At 42.1% G+C, this 17,425-nt stretch overlaps 2 protein-coding genes across 2 annotated transcripts in view; both read right to left on the reverse strand.

The window, feature by feature from the left end:
• TXNDC12 (thioredoxin domain containing 12) overlaps positions 1–17,425 on the reverse strand; it is a 29,570-nt gene that overhangs the window by 955 nt on the left and 11,190 nt on the right. Inside the window, exons 3-6 of the mRNA XM_053576483.1 lie at positions 7,550–7,602; positions 6,199–6,272; positions 2,489–2,558; positions 1,817–1,900 (exon numbers count right to left, since the gene is read on the reverse strand). Of these exons, the coding sequence (XP_053432458.1) occupies positions 1,817–1,900; positions 2,489–2,558; positions 6,199–6,272; positions 7,550–7,602 (281 nt within the window). The remainder of the gene's footprint in view (positions 1–1,816; positions 1,901–2,488; positions 2,559–6,198; positions 6,273–7,549; positions 7,603–17,425) is intronic.
• On the reverse strand, positions 11,347–13,431 carry KTI12 (KTI12 chromatin associated homolog). Its single transcript, XM_053576480.1, has one exon. The coding sequence runs from the start codon at positions 12,955–12,957 to the stop codon at positions 11,905–11,907; it is 1,053 nt and encodes a 350-aa protein (XP_053432455.1). The 5' UTR covers positions 12,958–13,431; the 3' UTR covers positions 11,347–11,904.

The raw sequence follows: 17,425 nt of genomic DNA on the forward strand, positions 1-17,425 counted from the left end.
GAGAGAAGTACAAGATCTAGTTCTTGATTTTAGCCCTGGCAAAAATCATTCATGAGATCACGTAACTTCCTCAACACTGGATTATTGTAAAATTTAAATGAGAGAATGGATAATAAAAGTGCTTTATCAATATGAAGTCCTACAAAAATACTGGCAGCCGCTTTGGCTCACCCTCTCCCGGTCCTCAATTGTGGGTGCTCATTTGACACGAGGAAAGAGCAAACACTCTCCTTTCATCCCATTATATCTTTTGGATGAATGTTGCCTTTATTTCACTTCCTGTGGAGGTTACGGGTTACAATGATGTGTGTGTGTCCTGGGAGTGGTGATGGTCTCCACTGAAGGGGGCGGTCATCTCCAGTATCAACTATCCATGGAAGAAGCCAAGTTCTTAGGCCAAAAAAAAAAAAAAGGAGAAACCTGGAAGGAAGGCTTGGGTAGAACTGGAGATGAAACTTCTTGTCTATCTTGGGGTATCCCTCGTATGGATTCAGACTTTAAGAAGGGCAGCTATTTTGGTATAGGTTCCTGAGAGATGGTAGTACAACAGCACTCCTACCAGGCCAGGAGCTGGACTGAGCCAATGTCAGTAAATATTGAAAAGCAAATGGATAAGCCCGTAAGAGCCAGATCACGTAGTCTGCTATTTCCCTACTGTTTTGCTGGTGCGTTTAGTAAAGCCATGTTTGAATGTTCTAGTTTCATGTCAGCTGAGCTATGGGAGATTTGAGGGTCTTGTGTTCACATCCATGCCAGGTGGAGATGGCACTGGTAACTTGAATGACATTCTAAAGGGAAGATGAATCTCTGGGTACAAGAATTGAGGGCCTATAGCCCAGCTGTCCTTCTCCATGTGGAAAATTGCCCTCTAATATCAGACTCCAGTGATCTGCATTTGGTTAAGGAACATGACATTCTTTTTACCCAGGGGAAAGAGGTGATAACACTTCCAGACCTCTTTCCCCTCCCTATTCTGTGAATGAGAGTTCCAAGGACTCAAAACAAAGTGATCAACAACCTGGCATAGAGGACACATGGCAACTTAGCAAACAATTCCCTTTTATCAATCAGGGGAACAAGGAAGGAAAACAGTGACAATACATGGCATGTATTCCAAGACATGGCATGAATTCCAACCCACGCCTCCAGAATGATCATGCACAAAAAGCATGACTGATGTGGCTTCAACCTCCCCGTCTGTGCTGCCGCTCTTCTCTCTGCCTGCAACACGCTTTCCCCACTCTGCTGCTGACCAGGTCTCATTCTTCAAGAGTCATCATTTCCTCTAGCAAGCCTTCTAGACTCTCTGTGTTGGGCTATATCCTCCTTCCTTCCTACCTCCACTGCTTGAAATGTCCTCCTTCTATCTTACAGAGACTAATTCTTATTCTTCTAGATCCAATTAAAGTTTGGTATCTATGAAACCTGTGAAACTTGTTTAACTAATGGTATTCACCCTTCCTCTAAACTCTTATACAAAGAATAGTAGCCGTGCAGTGAAATAAGTTCTGGACTCAAATCCTGGGCTCTGTAACTTACTAACTATGAGACCATGGGCAAGCGACTCTCTCTGTGGGCCTCAGTTCTGCATAGTTTCCTGTGGGTCAGTCAGCTCTTCCGGTGGACTATAAGTGGCTAGAGAAAAGGGCTCACTTTTTGTCTTTCTCCTATATCTTCTGTAGGATCTAGCCAAAAACTAGACAGGGAGGAGCAGCCCAGCTAGCATGTGATAGTTTCCTACCACAGACCTTGGGAGGTATCCATCCTGGTCAAATCTAGCAGCAATCCGCCCTCCTTTCTCTCACCATCACTGTACCTTGCTCAGCACTGACGTAGAAATACTTGTAGCTGGGATTTCCACTCTCGTTGATGATTTCAGGATGCACCTTGCCACTGGGATCTGTTATAGACAAAACGGCGCAGGGGTTTGCAGTTATTACGATAGACAGGTACTTCTTCAAACACTGTATGCATGGTACGCCAGGCCGTTTGCAGTCTATCATCTTACCCACTTACTTCTTGCATTTCTGCTTCCTTTCTGTTGGATGATGCAGGGATCATACATTTTTATTTATAGCCTCCATAAATCTAGCAGAATACTGAGCAAAGATTAGGTGGTCATTAACTATCTTATGAAATTGTTTGTGGGCATTTGTCTGGTTCTACTGTTCCACTGCCTCAGCTGTACTGTGGGGACGGAGGTGGGATTGCAACTGTCTCTGTCCCTGTAGGGCCTAACGCAGTGCTTGACCTATAGCTGATGCTCAGATGACTACTAACTGGATAAACAGATGCTCACAAAAGTAGTACTGAGAAGAGTTTTCCTTCAAACTTGCAATTCTGGCATCCACAACTCCACTCCTTCTTGAAATTTTTGTTTGTTTTTGGTGTTGGCCAGCCCAGTAGTTTCACCAGGTGGAATCAGGGCCTTGATTCATTTCTCTCTCCATCTACATCACGGATCCCCAATTAAGATCTTGTGCCTTACCCAGGAAAAGGATTCGTGGAATATAACCCCCATCAGGGCTGAAATCTTCATCCTTGGGTTCCTCTTCATCCTATTAGATTAAATAAATGTAAACCTTAAGTCAGATCATGTCCTCCCTTTCCTCAAAACCTTTCAGTGGCTTCTCCTCTCACTCAGGGCAAATCTCCAAGTCCTTGCAGGGCCACCTGCAAGACTCTCCATGTGCCACCCAGGCACATCTCTAACTTCACATCTCAGGCTTTGGGACTTGCTCTTACTCTCTGCCTGCACCCACTTTCCCCATTATCCACACAGCTTACTCCTTTTTCTGCTTCAGACCTCTGCCCAAATGGCACTTTTTTTTTTTTTTTGGCAGGGGCTGGGTTTGAACCCACCACCTCTGGTATATGGGGTCGGCGCCCTACTCCTCCGAGCCACAGGCACCGCCCAAATGGCACTTTTTTTTTAAAGACAGAGTTTCACTCTGTTCCCCAGGCTACAGTGCCATGGCAGCAGCCTAGCTCATTGCAACCTCAAACTCCTGTGAGCCCTTGTAGAGTGCCGTGGCATCACAGCTCACAGCACCTCAAACTCTTGGGCTTAAGTGATTCTCTAGCTTCAGCCTCCCAAGTAGCTGGGACTACAGGCACCTGCTACAACACCCAGCTATTTTTTTTTTGCATTTGTCATTGTTGTTTAGCTGGCCCAGGTTGGGTTTGAAACCACCAGCCTTGATGCATGTGACTGGCACCATAACCACTGTGCTACAGGTGCCAAACCTCAATTAAGTTTTCTTTTTAAGAAATTTCTGGAGTTAGAGAATGCTCATTAAAAATGTTATTCCTATCTCCTTTGAGTAGAAATCCTAATTTATCACAGAAAGTGGTAAGGAGTTCCCATACATGGGAAATCAACAATTACAATATGAAGTGGTTCCCATTTCAGGAGATAAATGGGGTCATATGTAATGTAACTTTGTGTTGGTGAGGTGTGAACATTCAGGCTGCCCACTGCCTATATAAACAATTCCATAGGGGTCTCAATGTTAACTGTTAGTGTTAGAAGATTCCGCATCCTATGTTTAAGTAAATATTATGTTTATACAAATTTATGGCTAGAAATATCTGAGAGCACCCAAAAGGGAACATGGCTAGGTCATAGTAACTATTCTCATCACTTATTAGGTTCTATGAGCTTTTTTTTTTTTTTTGACTCAGCCATATATAATGTTTAGGAAAAAAATAAGAAAAAAGTTAAATTGCATAATGCTTGCTACATTGCATATTTGTCTCATTCTAGAAGGAACTTTGTGTCTGCCCCTTGAAAAAATAAAAGCAATAGGCAACTTGTTTCTTTTTCTTTTCTTTTTTTTTTTTTTTAAGACAGAGTCATACTCTGTTGCCCTGGTGTCATAGCTCACGGCAATCTCAAACTCCTGGGCTCAAGTGATCATCTTGTCTCAGCCTCCCAAGTAGGTGGGACTATAGGCACCCACACAACACCCTACTAATTTTTCTATTTTTAGTAGAGACAGTGTCTCACACTTGCTTATGCTGGTCTCAAACTCCTGAACTCAAGACAGCCACTTGCTATATGGTCTCTCAGAGTGTCAGGATTACAGGCATGAGCCCCTGCACCTGGCTTTGTTTCTATTTTTTCATGAAGCTAGATTTTAGCTAGTTGTTAGACTTCAATTGTGACATATCTATGAGAAAAAACAAGCTGGAGAATTTCAACTGGAAGTAAAAAGAACAGATAGAATTGCTTTTTACAGACCATGAGTTTTACCCCTTTATTTTTCAAAAGTCCAGTCTTCAACAAGGACCATCCAGGCTGGATGTGGTGACTCACACCTGTAATCCTAACACTCTGGGAGGCTGAGGTGGGAGATCACTTGAGCTTAGGAGGTCAAAACCAGCCTGAGCAAGAATGAGACCTGACTCTACTAAAAGTAGAAAAATTAACTGAGTATTGTGGTGGGCCCCTACATCCCAGCTATTCGGGAAGCTGAGGTAGGAGGATCACCTGAACCCAGGAGTTTGAGGTTGTTGTGAGCTAGGCTGATGTCATGGCACTCTAGCCCAGGCAATAAAGCTAGACTCTGTCTCAAAAACAAACAAATAAGGACCATCCATGAGTGTGTGCAATTCATATTCAGTTCTGAAACACTACTGCCTATTTGGCCATAAATTTGGCACAAAACTATTCTTGAGGCATGCCTTGGTAGCCAGAGCTTCAAGAAAACGTTTATCTCTCTCTTGTAGTAGAAGGACCCTGAAGCCTGGGATGACGCCAAAACCATGAGAGATATAGATCTCTAATGGTGATACAGAAAAACATTTTAGGTCTCACAAGTCATACCATTTGTAAAATCTAGTTGAGGATGTAACATTGTGGATAGAGTTTGGTGGCTCTAGTCTTCCATGAGTAGTCAGGTAATTAGGTAGTTAGTAATTTGAAACTAGGCACTACAGACTGTGAAGCCACACTGACTTAGTCACAATAAATGGGGATCAATGAGTCCCACCAGTGTCACAGAGAACCATCCAGTCAGCAGTGTGGACAGGGCCTTGCTGGTCATTAAGAACTCCATCAAGCTGAGAAGACAAATGCAAACATCGTCTCGGGAGATAGTCTAAAGCACTTAGCCTGCTACTGAAGGGGTTCCTTAATGAGTAGTCTTTTTTTTTCTTTCTTTTTTTTTTTCAATTTTATTTTATTTTATTTTTGAGACAGAGCCTCAAGCTCTCGCCCTGGGTAGAGTGCCGTAGCATCATAGCTCACAGCAACCTCAAACTCCTGGGCTCAAGTGAGTTTCCTGTCTCCGCCTCCCAAGTAGCTGGGACTACAGGCGCCCGCCACAACGCCCGGCTATTTTTTGGTTCCAGTCGTCATTGTTGTTTGGCAGGCCTGGGCTGGATTTGAACCTGCCAGCTCAGGTGTATGTGGCTGGCGCCTTAGCTGCTTGAGCCACAGGCGTTGAGCCTTTTTTCAATTTTAGAATGTTAGGGGATACAGATGTTTTTCTTTACCTACTTTGTTTTTGTGCAGACTAAGTCAAAGTTATACTCATAAGTGTGCCCCTCACTCAGACAGTGTGCGCTGTACCAGGCATGAATTTACCCCATCCCTTCCCTTCATCCCCTTCTTGCCTTCTGGCTCTGTGATCTTGACAAAAATCACATACCTTCTTTAAGCCTTAGACATTCTTTCTGTAAAATGGGCATAGTACCAATGGCCTACAAATCCTTTCCAATTCTAGGATCTGACATTCTATGACTCAGGATTACAAAACCTGCGTTCTATATGAAGTATAAAAAGGATATCTCACAATAAAAGAGAAAGATTGTACATACAAGCCCAGCACAAAGTGGACGCTCAACTGACTCATGTATTGCAAGAAGTTTTGGTCTGCATGTATGACTATACCTTTAGTCCACACAAAGATATAAAACATGTCATAATCATAAACTAAGGACGAAAGGAACTGAAAGTTTAGTCAACATATGAAATCTCTTCTCCTTCTTCCACCCTGATGTAGACACTGGATGGCTTTCTAAAATATCTGATGCAATCCTTAGTATCAGAGGTCAACAGAAAAATACATACATACAAGTAACCAGCTCTGCTAAATATAATTCTGTACCATTTTAATTTTATACCATTAATGATGCCAATTCTAAAACAGTAGTCTTAATATCATAGCAAAAAAGAGAAACTCTCAATCTTACCTCGAGATTTACCATAACAAAATTATGGGCAAGTTCTGAAATTTCTGTAGACTCTGCAAATTTGGGTTTTAAAGCTAGAAGGGAAAAAAAGATTTTGGAATAGAAGAAAACATCACGGTCATATCAAAACCCTAAATAACATAAGCATCACCATTTCTCTTTGATAGGTCAGGGCTGCATTGATTCACATAACTTTTTTTTTTTTTTAAATACTTCAAAAAACTGGATACCTGAATTCTGGTCCTGCTTCTGCTACTTATTTGTATATCTACATGACCTTGGATGACTTACTTCATTTCTCTGAAGCTTTTACCTCATTTATCAAATAAGGATAAAGGGCGGCACCTGTGGCTCAATGAGTAGGGCGCCAGTCCCATATGCCGGAGGTGGCGGGTTCAAACCTAGCCCCGGACAAAACCCACAAAAATAAATAAATAAATAAAATAAAATAAGGATAAAATATATAAAACATACAAATGTCTTTGAAAGTATTACCATTTGCTTTTATAGTTACATTTCAATAACTTCTATTGAAGTAACAGGCAACAAGAGTGATAATACTGTCACGAATATACACATATATAATTTTACACTAATTATTTACACGAGTTTTACACTCACTTTCTAACTAGGAATTTTTTAAGTGCAGCATACCAAATGAAAGAAAAAAACCTCCTTGAGAAAATAGCAAGGCGGTACAGCAGAAAGAACACAAGCCACAGAGTCAGGTAATCTTTGGTTCCAATTTGGTTCCTACCTCCTCCGGGACTGCCCTAACCACTTCTCATCTCTCTGTACATAATTTTGCCTTCCTCTAATATTTATCGTCCATATGACATCTTAGTATTTAATCTCATATTCAACACAATTATATCTTAATCATCTTATCCCTACAAATAAAATTATATTTCTTTGTTATTCCTTAAAGCAATCAGAAGTACTGGGCCAGAGTCAGTGCTAACATTTGTTAAATATATATATATATATTTTATATATATATTATATATATATATATATTTTTTTGAGACAGAGCCTCAAGCTGTCACCCTGGGTAGAGTGCTGTGGCATCACAGCTCACAGCGACTTCCAACTCCCAGGCTCAAGCGATTCTCCTGCCTCCGCCTCCCAAGTAGCTAGGACTATAGGTTCCCACCATAACACCTGGCTATTTTTTTGGTTGCAGCCATCATTGTTGTTTGGCGGGCCCAGGTTGGATTCCAACCCGCCAGCTCAGCTGTATGTGGCTGGAGCTTTAGCCACTTGAGCCACAGGCGCCAAGCCAACATTTGTTAAATATTAATGTTTGACAATACATCTGAGGTTTGAATTTGGATTGAGCACTTGTACTTACCTTTGCAAGCTCCACACCAAGATTTATGAATAATCACCATCAGGGGCAATCCACTTAAAAGCAAAACAAAGAAATTATAATGTATAATTCCACTTTGAAATCTATTCTTAAAAGAATGTTTATCAAGATTAACATATGAAGACATTCATGTAGTCCATATGATTTCAACTGGGAAAAATCTCAAGACAACCTAAATGTTCAATTATAGTAGATTAGTACCCTAACAAAATTACTGGTAAAGTCTGACATTTCTGTAAATCCCACACACGTGGGTTTTAAAGCTAGGGAGAAAAGATTGCAGAACAGAAGAAAACACCAGGCTAGGTATGTCTATAATCCTAGCACCAAGGCAGGTGGATGGCCTGAGCTCAAGAGTTTGAGACCAGCCTGACCAAGACCAAGACCCCATCTGTACCAAAAACAGAAAAAAAAAAAAAAAAAAAACTAGCCAGGTGTAGCAATGGGTGCTTGTAGTTCCAGCTACTCAGGAGGCTGAGGCAAGCGGATTGCTGAAACCCAGGAGTTTGAGATTGCTGTGAGCTATGAAGCCATGGCACTCTACCCAGGGGAACAGAATGAGACTATCTTTCAAAAAAGAAAAAAAAAAAAAAACAGAAGAAAACATCAAGTTATAATACTTCCAAATGTTACAGTACTTGTAAATGATTACTGTTATATATAATCATTGAAGATATTAGGTCAGACACAGTGTCTCACACCTATAATCCTAGCATTCTAAGAAGCTAAAGGCAGTGGCTTGTGTGAGCAATCCAGGAGTTCAAGACCAGCCTGTGCAAGAGTGAGACCACATCTCTACTAAAAACAGAAAAATTAGCTGGGCACAGTGGCCAGCACCTGTAGTCCCAGCTACTTGGGAGGCTGAGGCAAGAGGATTGCTCAAGCCCAAGAGTTTGAGGTTGCTATGATCTAGGATGATGCCATGGCATTTTACCCAGGGCAATAGAGTAAGACTCTGTATCTCAAAAAAATACATAAATAAATAAAATAAATGCTAATAAAGAATTTTGTAGGTACATTATATAAAAAACTAGGATACAAAATTATCTATAGTCTGCTTTTCTTTTCGGTTTATGTTCTTGGTTTTTTTGTTTTTGTAGAGACAGAGTTTCACTTTATTGCCCTCGGTAGAGTGCCGTGGCGTCACACAGCTCACAGCAACCTCCAACTCCTGCCTCAGCCTCCCGAGCAGCTGGGACTACAGGCGCCTGCCACAACGCCCGGCTATTTTTTTGTTGCAGTTTGGCCGGGGCTGGGTTTGATACCCCTCGGCATATGGGGCCGGACTGAGCCACAGGCGCCGCCCGTTCTTGTTTTTTTTGATGGGGGTTGACATAGGGTCTCTCTCTTCCCCAGGCTAGAGTGCAATAGCATTATCATAGCTCACTGCAACCTCAAATACTTGGGCTCAAGGGACCTCCTGCCTCAGCAAGGCACCACGCCCAGCTAATTTTTCTAATTTTGGGTAGAAATGGTGTCTTGGTCTTGCTCAGGCAAATATAGTCTGCTTTTAATTATATAAACATGTATAAAGAGGATAAAAGGAAATTTACCAAAACATAATAGTTATCTATGGATAATGGTACTGTGGATGTTTTCCTATACTTCTGTATTTTCTAATTTTTCTACAATTAAATATAATCTTTATAATCAAGGGAAGAAAGTGTTTTTTGTTTTTTTTTTAATGAACAATATAATCTACCTGAACCAGACTGGCCAGATAAAACTCCTAACTCTCAAGGTTCAAATGACAACCAGTAGGAGGACTCTCAGCCACTGGCTTTCTCCGTCATACAACCACCTATCACCATAACAAGATGTACCGTATGATAGTGATTACTGCATTTAACATGTTGACCTGTTATCTATTATTTATCCACCTCCCTCCACTGGACTTGGAGCTTCCTATGGAAAAGAACTCTTCACTGTTTCTGTATTTCCTACATCTGACATATATATGTATTATTATTAGCAATATGCATGTATCATTTACTACTGGCCAGGCACTATTCTAAATATACATAAATTAACTCATTTAATGTAAGTGTCAATTATTTAGCTACCTCACCTTAGGCCTACCTCAAATCTGGGATGGATTTGTGTCTCCAATACTTACCAAAGCTTGTAAATCAAATGAGCAGGGCAAGTTTAGGTGGATAGTAGGATCTAGGTAACCACGATAGCCAAAATGTACTGAATTTTTATTATGACATGTGCTGTGCTTTACATGCATTAAATCCTCAAAATAACCCTAAGGAAGATACTGTTAATGTCTCACAACGGAAATGGGAACAGATTCCTAAGAGATTAAATATTTGGCCATGTAGAGTCTATGTTCCGCCACTTACTAGCTAACTCAGAAGTTTGACTCCAAAACCAATGTTCTCACTTCAACTTAGAATGGCAATCCGGAGTTCCTGTGCTTAAACCAACTCAACCAATAATCAACTATTAATAGATTAGAAGCAGAAAGTGAAAAATGGAAAAAGCCTTTTTCCAACCTCCTAGGAGGTTGCCTATTTCTCCATATCACACGAGAAATCTTCTTTTATGAGAAACAAAAGGTGAGTCGAGATTACCAGATGAACAAGGAATATACTATCAATCAAAGCGGCCTATCTTCCTCACCTTTTAATAACCCCAAGCAGTTTCAGAATATGCACATTTTAAACTCTTTGCTTCCCCTTTCTTTGCCGCAAACTCCTCTATTCATCTTTCTAGGGAAGGGATCAACAAAATATGGTCTGAGAGACAAATTCAGACCGCTACCTGCTTCTAGGGACCCATGATAAGCAAATATTTTTTCAGCTCTTCTTAAAGCACAATATATTTTTACATTTCTCAATGGTTGAAAAGCAAATCTAAAGAATCCTTAGTGCCATGTTAAAATTAAATGTAGTTCACATTTCAGTGTCCATGGTTTTAATTAAAACATATTTATGCTCATTTGTTTATTTACTGTAAGTAGCAAGAGACCCTATTCCCCACAACACCTAAAAAAAAATTATTTTTTTTTTCAGATCATTATTCTAGAATGATGGTTCAAATGTTAAAACCCCTTTCAAAACTTTTCCAAGGGCGGCGCCTGTGGCTCAGTCGGTAGGGCGCCGGCCCCATATGCCGAGGGTGGCGGGTTCAAACCCAGCCCGGGCCAAACTGCAACAAAAAATAAAAATAGCCGGGCGTTGTGGCGGGCGCCTGTAGTCCCAGCTACTCGGGAGGCTGAGGCAAGAGAATCGCTTAAGCCCAGGAGTTGGAGGTTGCTGTGAGCTGTGTGAGGCCACGGCACTCTACCGAGGGCCATAAAGTGAGACTCTGTCTCTACAAAAAAAAAAAAACTTTTCCAAAACCACATTTCTCAGAACGTAGTTAGTCCTTCTCTCCTCTGGGTTCCCAAAGCATTTTGTTATCATCCTTTGACCACCAGCCCTTTTCATCCTATAATCATGTTTACTTATCTGTATTTCTCAAGAGAGAAGACTGTATCCAGTTTTTGAAAATCACAGGCACTGGTTCAGTAAGTACCTACCATTTGCTCAAAGAAATCAGTAAAAGAACAAAAGACAAACTTGGTGATATTTGCTTAAAACACAGAATTTAGGACAACAGTTATGGCAGTTGTCATAATATAATTATTGCCGGTTAGACCAAAACTCATGCTGATCTCTCACAAGCACTACCAAAATACTATTTCTAAGATATTAACAATGACGTGTGTTTAAAATATTTCACTAAGTTACATGGAGAACATTAAGTGAAAAAGATTCCAGTACACAATCTACTTTAAAAGATTTTAATAGAGGGAATAATCTGGTGGTTATGCTTCCCGTCCCACAAAATCAACGCCTCCCAAGGACAGAAACCAATGGATCTGTGAACTCAGTCTCATAGTGACCAGCCAAAAAGCATGGTATTCAAAAATGCTTAGTATGAAAAAAAAGGCAGGTGCCGATGCGGAACTGCGCTGTTGACAATTGTTTTAAAGCAATTCTCATCCATCCGGTCTGCTCTCCCACAACTGAGATAGGGGGAAACAATGGTCTGTGATATCCCCAGTAGAATCCAATCTAAGCAACATGTCTTCTCCTGAGTTCTGTCCTCTGAAACTATTTGCCAGGATACTCCAAGCTCTCCATTCTCTCCAGTCACAACTTAGGGGTTACCTCAAGGCCTAGCACAGAGGCAGTCAGGAAAGTTTGAGTGAATCAGTCACAATGGATGTGGTACAGTACTGTTATCTGCAGACCTTCAGACTATTCTTCCCAGATAAATACAACGCAAAAGCGCTGCGAAATACAGCGAAGTTAGGGACCATGGCATCCCCCTACTCACTCTTGTTAGTGCAGGCTCTGGCTCAGATACTGAAGAAACATATTGGCCAGTTCAGGCAAGTTCTCATTGTTAGGATGCATTTTAGTGTAGGAAATAAACTGGCGACGGAGGCGACTCAGTTCTGCCATGGTCAAGTGCCGGGTAAACCGCAGGTGCTCCGTGGTGCCAGGAAGCCTGAGCAAGTCCCCAGGAACCGCGTTCTTCTGCGCTTCCATCAGCCCGGCCAACACCTGGCTGGTGACCTGGTCCAATTGGTGCAGAAAGTTGCCAGAGGCGAGGGGCTGGGACTGTGTAGACTGATGCGGTGGAGGGGCCCGGTTCTCAAACAGGGCAGTCCGGATCTCCGCCAGAGGCAAGGGCTCCTCTAAGCCAACCAAGGTGAACAAAGGCCGGTCCCATCTGTTTCGAGAGTCGGGAGCCTCAAAGCGCAGCGTTAGGGCCTCCACAAGTTCGGGGGGGTAAAAGGTACTAGTAGGTAAAGGCTCTGAAGAGTTTTCGGACTGCGGAGAATCTCTTGTACCGGTTTCCTCTGGCTCCAGTTCCTTCGGTCCTTCGGCCTGGGCTCTCCGGTTTACTACAGAGCCCGCCGCACGCAGTTCCCGGGGCGCACCGGCGCCCGCCGCCTGAGGTCTCCCGCCCTCCTCAAAGCGTGGCCGCCAACTCACACTGCCGTCCCGGCCGCGGTTCTCCCCCGCGCCCGCCACCTGAAGTCCGCCGCTCGGACCGCAGGGCCGTACGCAGTACACCAGGCACAGCGGGGTGCGCGCCGCCCGGGCCAGGCAGTAGAGCTCGTAACGGAAGCCCTTGATGTAGTTCAGAGAGTCCAGGATCACCACGTCTTGGCGACTCAGCCGCCGTTCCACCGCGGCGCGCAGGGATCCGCGCAACGCCTTCTCACGGCCAGAATCGCCGTACACGCTCGCGTCCTCCGCGCCCAGCACCGCCGCGTCGCTCACCACGTACACCGCGCGGCCCTCGGCCGCCAGCGCCTCGCGCAGTTCTTCGGCGCGCCGGCTCTTGCCGCTGTACGGCAGGCCGCAAAACACCACGAGCGGCATCCTGCCCGGGAGCGACCATGAGCGATGGCGGGGCAACTTCCGGGTCGGCCGCGACTCCGGAAGTGCAAAGTACACTTCCTGCCTGCGTTCGCAGCTACGGAGACCCTCGTTTCTATGGAAACAGGATTTCTAGGCCAACTAGGCCCGGGTCCAGCATTCTCAGAAAAGAGATGCAAAGATCTAAATGGCGCCCGTTATTTGTGCCAAATGACTTTAGGCCTCCGGAGAACGTGTTCTCTCTGCCGCATAGGATTATGCCATGTTGAAGCCTTGATGAGCATTAAATACTGTAGAACAAGCAGCACTGTATTTAACCTACAGAAGGTAATTCATACATGCTTGCTCTCCATTCCTCCTCCTAAACCTACTGGCTCTCAGTGAATATTTATTTAATAACCTTTTGAGTCCTTAGACATCTCCATTGTTGGGAATTCAAAGATAAACACAAAAGTTTTACCCGCAGGAGATCAAAAGTCTGAACGGAAAGAATCAGGCACCTACAGAGTAATAAATGCTATGATCAGATGTAGGTGCAGTTATAAAAGACAGAAGAGAAAAACAAACTGCACAGGGAAATCATTGAAGACTTTACCTAGGAATAGTCATTTGATTTACAACTTGAACGATTAAAAGAAATTTTTCCCCTGGATAAGGTTGCCAACAACAAAACAATTTTTTTTTAGTATAAATTATGTCCCAAATGTTGCATACATATTTAAAACTGTTTATTGTTTATCTAAAATTCAAATTGAACTGCGCATCTTTTATTTTTATTTGCTAAATCTGACAACCGAAGTTTTCAGACCCAGGGCTGTGAAACTATATCTGTCCTGAGGATACCAAGCGCTTAATTTTTTTCAAGTGCAATAGTGTATTTGTGGCTCAGTGCCCATAGTATGGTGGGTACGGCGCCGGCCACATACAACAAGGGTGGCGGGTTGGAGCCTGGCCTGGGCCTGCCAAACAACAATCACAACTGCAACAAAAGATAGCCAGGTGTTGTCATGGGCGCCTGTAGTCCCAGCTACTTGGGAGGTTGAAGCAAGAGAATCACTTAAGCCCAAGAGTTTGAGGTTGCTGTGAGCTATGATGCCACAGCACTCTACCAAGGACGACAACTTGAGACTCTGTCTCAAAAAATATATATATAGTGTATTTGTTTGTGTGAGTATGTGTGTTTATAATGCCGGTGCATATATTAATATATTGGGGTGCAGGTCTTTGTAACTGTAACTCTCCAGTATAGTAGAAAAACATTCAAGTCTTAGCTCTAACACATAATAGCACTGCAAATATTGGCAAGTTATTTAATTCTGTAGTACTTCAATTTCCTCTTCTGTAAAATAAAAATCATTATTTCATAGGTGTTCCGATCTAGTAGGTTGTTGCAGGGATTAAATAAATCAGTGCATGTAAAACACTTAAGACTATTGCTTAACCTTCTCTCTTTTCCCTTTTCTTATGCTTTAAATTCTGCATAAACTAAACCTACTTGGGACTTGAAACTATTCAACAGGAGTTTAGTGAGTAGTATGGTATTCTGGCTGAGAGTACAGGTCCCAAACTCAGAGAGTCTAGGTCTGAATCTTGACTATGCCACTAAACTAGCTGTGTGATCTTGGGCAGTTACCTTAGAAAACTGTGCCTTAGTTTTCTTATCTCTGAAATGGCGATAACAGTACCAATTCAGAGAGTTGTTGTGGGGAGTAAGTTAGTCAATTCATGTAATTTAATGCCTGGAGCATAGTAAGTACTTAGGGCAATTGACCCTTGAACAATATGGGGGTTAGAGATGCTGACCCCACATAGTTGAAAATAACTTTTAACTCCCCAAAAACTTAACTACTAATAGCCTACTGCTTGCTGGAAGCCTTACCAATAACATAAACAGCTGATTAACAAAATACCTTGTATGTTATATGAATTATATAAGGTATTCTTTTTTGTTTTGTTTTGTTTTTTGTCGGTTTTTTTTTTGCCGGGGCTGGGTTTGAACCTGCCACCTCTGGCATATGGGACTGGCGCCCTACCCCTTCGAGCTACAGGCGCTGCCCAAGGTATTCTTATAAGAAAGTAAGCTAGAGAAAGTGTTAAGAAAATCATAAGGAAAATATTTACTATTCACCCTTGTTTTCACATTGAGTAGCCTGAGAAGGAGGAGGAAGAGGAGTGTTAGTCTTGAGATCTCAGGAGTGGCAGAGCTATAAGTGGAAGGGGAGGCAGAGTTGGTGTAACTTTATGGAAATACATTGTAATTTGACTGATGTTTTTGCTTTTGGATTTTTCTAAAATTGTCCCTATATAGTACCAATCCCTCTTCCACTATTTGCTTTTGTTTCAGTGCCTGTATCTTAGAAGGGTCCATGTCATAAAAGTGGAAGACTATCTTGAATAATAGGAATCCTTCTACAAGATTCGTCTCATTTTTTTTTTTTTTTTCTGGCACTGATTCTTCTTTATTTCCTTCCTCATTATCTGGCCCTATTTTTGAAGCACTCATCTCTATCAAGTCGTCTTCTGTTAATTCCTCCAACATGGCATCTATTAGCTCTTGAATTTCTCCAAGATCCAAATTGTGAGCCCTCTACCCCCCTCATCTTTTTTGGCATATCCACAATCTCTTTCATGATTTCCTTGATTATCTTTGTTACAAATCCTGTGAAGTCATACACATCTGGACATAGTTTTCTCCAGCAAGAACTCACTATTTCAGTTTGATGGCTTTCACAGCTTTTTCTGTAACAACAACAGCATTTTCAATGGTGTAATCTTTCCAGAATTTCATCATGTATTCTGTATCAGGGTTCTCTTTCACAGAATTGACAATCCTTTCCATAGAGTACCATGTGTAATGAGTCAAAGGTCCTTATGACCCCTGATCTCGAGGCTGAATTAGAGATGCTGTGTTTGGGGGCAAGTAGACCACATGCCTCTGATGTTGAACTGATGGGGCCCTGAGTGGCCCAGGCATTATCTAGTATCAAAAGAACTTGCAAAATACTTCCTGACTTTAAGGACAAAGCATTGATGGAACCAATCCAGAAAAAGGGTTCTTGTCATCCAGGCTTTCTTATTGTACAACCAAAACATTGGCAACTGGTGTTTATCTTCTCCCTTCAAGGCTTAGGCATTAGCAGCTTTATAGATAAGAGTTGTTCAGATCATAAATCAACTACATTTGCACTAAACAGCAGAGTTAGCCTATCCCTTCCTGGCTTCAATCCTGGTGCTCCCTTTCCCTTCCTAATAAACATCCTTTGTAACACTCTTTTTCCAGAATAGGGTACTTTCATTTGCATTAAAAACCTGTTCAAGCAGATATATCCCTTCTCATTAACAATTTTCCTAATGGTATCTGGGAACCTGTCAGCTGCCAATTCATCACTGGAAGCTCCTACTTTTATCTTGACATTTTTAAAGGTAAGCCTCTTTCTAAAATTGCTGAATCATCCCTTGTTGGCATTAAATTCTCCAGCTTTAGCTCTTTTGCCTTCCCTTTGTCATGTAACAACTTCATTTTTTCCTCAAATTGTATTAAGGCTGTATAGGAATGCCTTTCTTATAGCAATCCTAAGCATAAAATCTACATTGTCAGTAAGAGATGAAAAAGTATTTCACAAAAATCTAGGTTTTGTGCCTGTTGGTGTAGCTGCAGCAATAGCTTTATAAATTTCCTTTTCTTTTACAATGGTCCTTCTACTGGATTTAATATTCTTGAAATCGTGGTTGGCAACCACTTCTGCAGACCTCAATCTATGGTACACAAACAACTTTTTGGGTAATATCATGACTTTTTTCTGCTTCTTAGGAGCACTTTAGTGTCACTAGTGGCACTTTGCATGCATTCTATATACTATTCTAGGTTTGTGATCTCGCACTAAACTTGCCACGGAAAATACTCAAGAACCACGAGAGATCACTTTTTACTGTGATACACAAATTACTGGAGGGGAAAACTGCTCATGCGGAGGTTGATTAGTGTCACATGGTGTTTTAAACACATGCTCTGCAACACTTAAACTGACTACAATAGCAACAAGAAGGGGCTACAAAATTATGGTAGTAGTATACAACGTACTCCAGCTAATTTTATGCAGTTATGATTTAATATTGCATCTTTATATTTGTTTATATTTCTTTCAACTACAAAAGGCACCATGTATCCTATGTAAGTATTTGTGTGCTTAAGTTTTGATAAATTGTAACTTTTTTTTTTTTTTGTAGAGACAGAGTCTCACTGTACCACCCTCGGGTAGAGAGCCGTGGCGTCACACGGCTCACAGCAACCTCTAACTCTTGGGCTTCGCGATTCTCTTGCCTCAGCCTCCCGAGCAGCTGGGACTACAGGCGCCCGCCACAACGCCCGGCTATTTTTTTTGTTGTTGTTGCAGTTTGGCCGGGGCTGGGTTTGAACCCGCCACCCTCGGCATATGGGGCCGGGGCCCTACTGACTGAGCCACAGGCGTCG

The sequence above is a fragment of the Nycticebus coucang genome, chromosome 22 (assembly GCF_027406575.1).
Source record: "Nycticebus coucang isolate mNycCou1 chromosome 22, mNycCou1.pri, whole genome shotgun sequence".
In the NCBI taxonomy this organism is placed as follows: Eukaryota; Metazoa; Chordata; class Mammalia; order Primates; family Lorisidae; genus Nycticebus; species Nycticebus coucang.

Excerpts from the sequence above, each read along its gene's own strand:
- KTI12 (XM_053576480.1), bottom strand. The coding sequence starts at position 12,957 with ATGCCGCTCGTGGTGTTTTGCGGCCTGCCGTACAGCGGCAAGAGCCGG.